The sequence below is a fragment of the Entelurus aequoreus genome, linkage group LG07 (genome assembly GCF_033978785.1).
Source record: "Entelurus aequoreus isolate RoL-2023_Sb linkage group LG07, RoL_Eaeq_v1.1, whole genome shotgun sequence".
NCBI classification, from domain to species: domain Eukaryota; kingdom Metazoa; phylum Chordata; class Actinopteri; order Syngnathiformes; family Syngnathidae; genus Entelurus; species Entelurus aequoreus.
This window is the reverse complement of record NC_084737.1, coordinates 3,346,039-3,355,626: the sequence shown is the minus strand read 5'-3', so window position 1 is coordinate 3,355,626 and position 9,588 is coordinate 3,346,039. Positions and strand designations below refer to the sequence as shown.

The following is a 9,588-nucleotide window of genomic DNA, read 5'->3' as shown; positions in this document are numbered from 1 at the left end:
CACAAAATTCCCAGGGTCCAAAAGGGTCCATTCATAAAAGTGTTAAAAATAAGTAATATATTATTTTGTTTTTACATTCAACACTTAAATCTCTCGATCAACTTCAGATTTATCTGTCGATTATACGTTTTTTAAAATGTTTTATGACCTTTTTGTCATTGAAAACTTTGTTTTTTTAATGGCAGAAACACAAAATATTCAATATTTCCCCCAAAATATTTCAAAGTGTAATATTTGATGTGAAGTAACTGAAGCATTGAATAGATCAATAATTTATAACAACATTGATTTTTTTTTTTAGCAATGAAAGTTTAAAAAAAAAAAAACACTAAAATTCTCAGGGATCCAAATGGACCACACTCATAAAAGTCATACATTATTTTTTTACATTCAATGCTTAAATCTCTAGATCAACTTCAGATTTATATGTCGATTATACTTTAATAAAAAAAAGTTTTTGTTTGTTTGTCTTATGCCCTTTTTGTCAAAGAAAACTTTATGAGGTTTTTTTTTATGGCAAACACACAAAATATGCAATATTTCCCACAAAATATTTCAAAGTGTAATATTTGAAGTGAAGTAACTGAAGCATTGAATAGATCAATAATTTATAGCAACATTGATTTTTGACTCCGCATCATTTTTTTTTAGCAATGAAAGTTTTAAAAAAAAAAACACTAAAATACTCAGGGATCCAAATGGACCACACTCATAAAAGTCATATATTATTTTTTTTACATTCAATGCTTAAATCTCTAGATCAACTTCAGATTTTTCTGTTGATTATACTTTAAAAAAAAAGAAAAGTTTTTGTTTGTTTGTTTTATGCCCTTTTTGTCAAAGAAAACTTTTTTATGAGTTTTTTTTTATGGCAAACACACAAAATATGCAATATTTTCCCTGAAATATTTCAAAGTGTAATATTTGAAGTGAAGTAATTGTCTTGAAAAGGTCAATAATTCATAACGACATTGATTTTGATTCATTATTATTTTTGGAGCAATGACAGTTTTATAGAAAAATCCCACAAAATTCCCAGGGTCCAAAAGGGTCCATTCATTAAACTGTTAAAAATAAGTAATACATTATTTTGTTTTTACATTCAACGCTTAAATCTCTCGATCAACTTCCGATTTATCTGTCGATTATACCTTTTTTAAAATGTTTTCTGACCTTTTTGTCATTGAAAATTTTGTTTTTTTTAATGGCAAAAACACAAAATATGCAATATTTTCCCCAAAATATTTCAAAGTGTAATATTTGATGTGAAGTAACTGAAGCATTGAATAGATCAATAATTTATAACAACATTGATTTTTTTTTAGCAATAAAAGTTTAAAAAACAAAACACTAAAATTCTCAGGGATCCAAATGGACCACACTCATAAAAGTCATACGTTATTTTTTTATATTCAATGCTTAAATCTCTAGATCAACTTCAGATTTATCTGTCGATTATTCTTTTTAAAACATTTTTTTTAATTTGTTTGTTATATGCCCTTTTTCTCAAAGAAAACTTTTTTATGAGTTTTTTTTTTATGGCAAACACACAAAATATGCAATATTTCCCCCGAAATATTTCAAAGTGTAATATTTGAAGTGAAGTAATTGTCTTGAAAAGGTCAATAATTCAAAACGACATTGATTTTGATTCATTATTTTTTGAACAATGACAGTTTTGAAGAAAAAACAACTTTATTAGTCAACATTGCAACTTTTGCTCCTAACATTTCACCAGTTTGCTCTTTTCTTCTACTTTTTAATGTTTTTTGTAGTAGTATTTTTTTCTCTCGTTACGTTTTACCTGTTTGTTTATTCTACCTTTTTTTGTAACAGTAGTTATTTTTCTCGTTACATTTCACCCGTTTGCTTTTGTATTCGACTTTTTTTTATTTTATAATAGTACTTTTAAAATGTGGCGGGGGTTGTTCTAAAATGAGCTGCTAATGGCCCCGGGGCCACACTTTGGACACCACTGATGCAAAGGTGAGAAATGCGAGATTAGCAAACAACAACATTAAATGGAATGTTACTGACAATAATACAAATAAATTGCCACAATCTTTCACATCTGCTGTGCAACACGTAACCGGAGACGCCTGCTTAGAGCAGCACTCTGGGCCCAGATTCAAACTGACAACTGTTGTGACCATGGGAACCTGAGGGGCCCTCCACTCCCACACACAACAACTCTGCTTCTGACCGAGCACTTGCTGGGACTTGGATTCCAAATCAACATAGGCGTAGGCGGGGAGAAAACCTTTCTAGAGCGCTAAGGAACCTGCTTTTGGAGAAAGCCGGGGATGCGGATCCGAGTGGTCCAGATCTGGGGCTTCTTGATGACCGTGATGGGTTGGATCTTCGTGGCTTGCACCATGGCCATGGAAGGCTGGAAGATCACCTCAGTCGGAGGAATGGGGGGCTCCTCCATCCTGAAGGTGGCCTGGTACTGGTCCAGTCTGTGGAGAGCTTGTTTCACAGATTCCACGGCTGTCAGCAACTGCTACGACTACCCCGTGCTCTGGTCCGTGGAGGGTAAGTACAGCCTGAACTCACCTGGAGGACCATGGCTCAGCGGCGTGTGGATCTGTTCCCCCCAGGCCACATCCAGATCGTGCGAGGCCTGCTGATGGCCGCGCTCTCCCTGGGGATGCTGGGCTTCGTGCTCAGCATGCTGGGCATGGAGTGCACCTTCATTGGGGGCAAAGACCCCTCCAAATATAAGAAGATCTACACCGGCGGTTGGTTCCACATAATCAGCGGTACGCTCTCATCTCAATTATTTTGTAAAATGGCCTCAATAGAGCAAGGAAGCGCTAACTTTTGGCTTACTTTGAACGCGTGTATTGCAACAACAGAACCAATGTTAAGTAGTTGGGAAAGGGCATGTTCACCAGTGTGTTACATGGCCTTTCCTTTTAACAACACTCAGTAAAGGTTTGGGAAGTGAGGAGACACATTTTTGAAGTGGAATTCTTTCCCATTCTTGCTTGATGTACAGCTTAAGTTGTTCAACAGGCTGTTGTAACACCTGGCTTGGCATTGTCTTGCTGAAATAAGCAGGGGCGTCCATGATAACGTCGCTTGGATGACAACATATGTTGCTCCAAAAGCTGTATGTACCTTTCAGCATTAATGGTGCCTTCACAGATGTGAAAGTTACCCAAGCTTTGAGCACTAATACACCCCCATACTTTTCCACTTTGCGCCTAGAACAATCCGGATGGTTCTTTCCATCTTTGGTCCGGAGGACACGACGTCCACAGTTTCCAAAAACTATTTGAAATGTGGACTCGTCAGACCACAGAACACTTTTCCACTTTGCATCAGTCCATCTTAGATGAGCTCGGGCCCAGCAAAGCAATTCTGGGTGTTGTTGATAAATGGCTTTGCATAGTAGAGTTTTAATCCAATCCAATCCAATCCACTTTATTTATATAGCACATTTAAACAACAAGAATGTTTCCAAAGTGCTGCAGAGCCATGTTAACTTGCACTTACAGATGTAGCGACTGACAGTGCTTTTCTGAAGTGTTCCTGAGCCCATGTGGTGATATCCTTTACACACCGAGGTCGCTTTTTGATGCAGTACCACCTGAGGGATCGAAGGTCCGTAATATTATCGCTAACAACAAAGCTTTTGGTTCAATATTATTTTTTGAGGAATGACAGTTGCATTAAAATTAATTATTTTTACTTTTAACACTTAAATCTCTTGATCAACTTTAGATCAATCAGTCAATTATTATTTTTCAAACAATGTTAGATTTAAAGTGAAAAACTGCCTTCATAGCATCTTTGTGTTATTACTGTCAATATTGCAACTTTTTCTTCTTACCGGTTTGCTCTTTTATTCCACTTTTTAGGTTTTCTTGGTAAAAATATTTTCAAAATGTGCCGCAAATTGGCCGGCCCTGATATACTGTAGCCATATGAACAGTAATAATAACTACATGAGGAAAATCCTGAAGGAATTGCATGTGAATGCTCCAATACTGAAGTAGAACTGAAATGCTGACAGAATGTAGTATGAATGTGTTATAGTTTGAATGTAAGAATAGTTTGAATGTTGAAGAGTTTGAATTTCCGGGAAAACACGAATTTGGTTTGGAACTTGAGAAAGTGTCAGTTGGATGAGTGGAATGTGTTGATGTTGGAATGGTTTGAATAGGTTGAAAATTGTGGAAATTGTGCAACTTGGCATAATGTCTCATTGATTTCAATGGGAACTTCCTGGAAATTTGGGAATTTTGGGAAAAGCTGGATTTTTTGGAAAATGATTAGGAGCATGAATGTCCTGAATGAGCTGAATTGGTTCGTGTTAGAATTGTTTAAAGCGGTCAAGAAATGTTGAAGTACTAACAGTTTTTTAATTGAAAAATTGTATTATGGAATTTCGGGAAAACCGGGAATTTTTCAAGTTCTTAAACCAACTTCATTTTTTGTCCTGACTAAGAGGAATGTTTTGACAGTGGAAGGGTTGAAATGGGTTGGAAAATTTGAAAGGAGTCATCGCACTAAAAAAGGTTGGGAATAAGGTTAGAACAAAAAGACAGGAATTCCTGGAAATTTGTTGCACGTGGAAAAATGGTTGTTGGAATTTCCAGGATGAATTGAATGTGTTGAAGATGGAATGGTTTGAATCGGTTGAAAAATGTGGGAATTGTGGAAGTTTGAAAAATGGATAATTAATTTTGAATGGGGAAAATTACCCTGAAAACTGGGAATTATAGGAAATCCAAGATTTTTTTAAATAATTGTTGAAAGGGAGCACACAATTCCTGAACAGGCTGAATATTTTGAAGTTGGAACAGTTTGAATCGGATAAAAAATGTGGGAGTTGTGGAACTTGGAAAAATGTCCCATTCTTTTCAATGGGAATTTCATGGAAATTTGGGAATTCCGAGAAAAGAGGGAATTTTTTTGAAAATTACAAAAAACTTGAATTTTCTGAATGAGTTGAATGGTTGGTGATGGAATTTTTCAAAACGGTCGAGAAATGTTGAAGTAGTAACATGTTGAATTGAGAAATGGTATTACTGAATTCCTGGAATTTCGGGAAAACCAGAAATTTTTCCATTTAAAAAAACAACTTAGTTTTTGTTTTCCTGGTGAAGAGGAATGTTTTGACGGTGGAACGTTTGAAGTGGGTTGAAAAAGGTGGGAGGAGTAGGGTGGAAATAGGACTTTGGAAAACCAGGAATTCACGATAATCCTGGAATTTTTTTGAATTTGGAAAAAAGGTCGTTTGAATTTCCAGGACGGTGGAATGTGTTGAGGGTGGAATTGTTTAAATCGGTTGAAAAATGTGGAAATGGTGGACGTTTGAAAAATGGCCAATTCATTCTGAATGGGAAAAATGTCCCGGAAAACCTGGAATTCTAGGAAATCTGGGAATCTTTGGAATTCGTCAACGGAAAGCCCGCCATTCCTGAATAGGCTGAACAGTTTGAAGTTGTAACGGTTTAAATGGGATGAAAAATGTGGAAGGTAGAGCTCGCCAAAATCTGAAGAAGAAGAAGAAGAAATAGATGGATTTTGGTGTAGAAAAGCATAAGTGAGAATGTTTGGAGCATTCACACAATAATAAATAGATGGATTTTGGTGTAGAAAAGCAAATGTGAGAATGTTTGGAGCATTCACACAATAAATAGATGGATTTTGGTGTAGAAAAGCAAATGTGAAAATGTTTGGAGCATTCACACAATAATAAATAGATGGATTTTGGTGTGGAAAAGCAAATGTGAGAATGTTTGGAGCATTCACACAATAATAAATAGATGGATTTTGGTGTAGAAAAGCATAAGTGAGAATGTTTGGAGCATTCACACAATAATAAATAGATGGATTTTGGTGTAGAAAAGCTCATGTGAGAATGTTTGGAGCATTCACACAATAATAAATATATGGATTTTGGTGTGGAAAAGCATATGTGAGAATGTTTGGAGCATTCACACAATAATAAATAGATGGATTTTGGTGTGGAAAAGCAAATGTGAGAATGTTTGGAGCATTCACACAATAATAAATAGATGGATTTTGGTGTACAAAAGCATATGTGAGAATGTTTGGAGCATTCACACAATAATAAATAGATGGATTTTGGTGTAGAAAAGCTCATGTGAGAATGTTTGGAGCATTCACACAATAATAAATAGATGGATTTTGGTGTGGAAAAGCATATGTGAGCATGTTTGGAGCATTCACACAATAATAAATAGATGGATTTTGGTGTGGAAAAGCATATGTGAGAATGTTTGGAGCATTCACACAATAATAAATAGATGGATTTTGGTGTAGAAAAGCATATGTGAGAATGTTTGGAGCATTCACACAATAATAAATAGATGGATTTTGGTGTAGAAAAGCATATGTGAGAATGTTTGGAGCATTCACACAATAATAAATAGATGGATTTTGGTGTACAAAAGCAAATGTGAGAATGTTTGGAGCATTCACACAATAATAAATAGATGGATTTTGGTGTAGAAATGCATATGTGAGAACATTTGGAGCATTCAGGCAATAATAAGCAGATGGATTTTGGTGTAGAAAAGCATATGTGAGAATGTTTGGAGCATTCACACAATAATACATCGATGGATTTTGGTGTAGAAAAGCATATGTGAGAATGTTTGGAGCATTCACACAATAATAAATAGATGGATTTTGGTGTATAAAAGCATATGTGAGAATGTTTGGAGCATTCACACAATAATAAATAGATGGATTTTGGTGTATAAAAGCATATGTGAGAATGTTTGGAGCATTCACACAATAATAAATAGATGGATTTTGGTGTATAAAAGCATATGTGAGAATGTTTGGAGCATTCACACAATAAATAGATGGATTTTGGTGTAGAAAAGCATATGTGAGAATGTTTGGAGCATTCACACAATAATAAATCGATGGATTTTGGTGTAGAAAAGCATAAGTGAGAACATTTGGAGCATTCAGGCAATAATAAACAGATAGATTTTGGTGTATAAAAGCATATGTGAGAATGTTTGGAGCATTCACACAATAATAAATCGATGGATTTTGGTGTAGATAAGCATATGTGAGAATGTTTGGAGCCTTCACACAATAATACATAGATGGATTTTGGTGTAGAAAAGCATATGTGAGAATGTTTGGAGCATTCAAACAATAATAAATAGATGGATTTTGGTGTAGAAAAGCATATGTGAGAATGTTTGGAGCATTCACACAATAATAAATAGATGGATTTTGGGGTATAAAAGCATATGTGAGAATGTTTGGAGCATTCACACAATAATAAATAGATGGATTTTGGTGTATAAAAGCATATGTGAGAATGTTTGGAGCATTCACACAATAAATAGATGGATTTTGGTGTAGAAAAGCATATGTGAGAATGTTTGGAGCATTCACACAATAATAAATCGATGGATTTTGGTGTAGAAAAGCATAAGTGAGAACATTTGGAGCATTCAGGCAATAATAAACAGATAGATTTTGGTGTATAAAAGCATATGTGAGAATGTTTGGAGCATTCACACAATAATAAATCGATGGATTTTGGTGTAGAAAAGCATATGTGAGAATGTTTGGAGCCTTCACACAATAATATATCGATGGATTTTGGTGTAGAAAAGCATATGTGAGAATGTTTGGAGCCTTCACACAATAATACATCGATGGATTTTGGTGTAGAAAAGCATATGTGAGAATGTTTGGAGCATTCACACAATAAAAAATAGATGGATTTTGGTGTAGAAAAGCATATGTGAGAATGTTTGGAGCCTTCACACAATAATACATCGATGGATTTTGGTGTATAAAAAGCAAATGTGAGAATGTTTGGAGCATTCACACAATAATAAATAGATGGATTTTGGTGTAGAAAAGCATATGTGAGAATGTTTGGAGCATTCACACAATGATGATGATCATTATGAACAGTGTCTGTCCTGATATCTGCAGGTTTACTGTCCACCAGCGGATATGTTGTCTATGCCCAATATGTCTCAGGAGAATATTTCAACCCCAACTTCGATGGACTGAAGTAAGCCCACCAGTGGACAGAAAAGGTGTGCCATCAAAACCAAACTTCTCAACTCACCCCGTTAGGTACGACCTGGGCACCCCGCTGTTCCTGGGCTGGGTGGGCTCCTCCTTTCAGATGGCGGGCGGCGTCTTCTATCTGTGGTCCGCCTGTAAGCCGCTCTGTGGACAAGAACAAACGTGAGTCGAGTATACGTAAGTCAACACTTCCTCAATGAATGTAAGACTCGTTCCAGGGTGATCATCCGGCCGGTCCCAGACCCGGAAAAGGACCCCAAGACCAAGTCCACCACGGAGCTCTCCTCGGTGTCAGGAATCACCTCCAAAACCAAAGTGTCCTCTGTGTCTGAGCTGTCGTCAGAACGCTCGGACGTGTCCGCCATCTCCTCTGCATCCACATCCGGAGGCTCGGGCGAGTCCAGGAGCAGACCGCTCACCTCTTCTGACGGGTCGGCCTCCGAGTCGGCCGTCTCGTCCGGGTCCAGCGTGTCGACGAGGTCGGGGTCGAGCGGCGGCAGTCGTGTGACGTCGCTGTCTGGCACCTCCGGGCCTGGGAGAGCATCCTTTCTGAAAAACTCCTACATCTGAGGGGACCAGACTCGTACGGATGACACTCAGCATCGGAAGTGAAAAACATGGATCAAAATATACACGCTGGTAATTTTGAAGGGTAACACTTTGACAACTTGACATCTCAAGCTAAAAACATTGCAGTCTAATAACAAGGAGGAACAGTCATCACACTTTGTATTCAAACTCAGCACAAAATAAATGTGGTGCAGCTAGTCCTGGATAAATCAACCAACCCCCACTGCTTAATGCGTCAATCACACACAGGATTCTCACAGGAATGAGGCAACAACTAACCAAGACCCACTGTATTGGTTGGATGAACGCGACCGGAGCGTTCACGCTGCAGTTGCATCACATACGTATCCGATTTATATCTACATACGAACCTGGGTCGGATTTGAACATTTTGGAGTTGCACTGCTCACATTGACATGAAAAAACCTGCGGTTTGAACAAAACCTTTGTCTCTATCTCTCTTTCTTCCTTTCTGTAGCAGCGTAAAAATCTCTCCTCTGCAATCATGATTGTATTTGGTATCTCAAATAAATACTTCAAAGACCTTAGCTTTCTCTGGGCATTTCTCTATGGCACAGGTGTCAAACTCAAGGCCCGGGGGCCAAATCTGGCCCGCCACATTTTTTTATGTGGGCCACGACATTTTTTTATGTGGCCCGCAAAAGCCTGGAAATAATGTGCGTTAATGAAATGCTTTATCTTTTCTTACTAAATATATTTGTTCTTTCCCTTTTGACATTAAAAATAATGTACTGCATGCAATTGCATATATTTTAAAATGCTATATTATCAAAAATCAAAATATTATGTTATCATGTATTCCAAAAATATTTTTTGTTAAAATAAGGAGAAATACCGCACTTAAATATCTGTTTGACTTGTGATTTCAAAAGAAATGATCAATCAAATTGTAGACTGTAAAATTGACAATAGATTTTATGGTAAAATTCCACCGACTGAGTCTTTTGC

The 9,588-nt window shown here is 36.8% G+C and overlaps 1 protein-coding gene across 1 annotated transcript; it reads left to right on the top strand.

The window, feature by feature from the left end:
* The first annotated feature begins 2,190 nt into the window (after positions 1-2,190).
* On the top strand, positions 2,191-9,147 carry LOC133652909 (claudin-10-like). The gene is made up of 5 exons (XM_062051852.1): positions 2,191-2,535; positions 2,601-2,762; positions 7,951-8,032; positions 8,098-8,211; positions 8,268-9,147. The coding sequence occupies exons 1-5, from the start codon at positions 2,304-2,306 to the stop codon at positions 8,617-8,619; spliced, it is 942 nt and encodes a 313-aa protein (XP_061907836.1). The 5' UTR covers positions 2,191-2,303; the 3' UTR covers positions 8,620-9,147.
* The last annotated feature ends 441 nt before the right edge of the window (positions 9,148-9,588 follow it).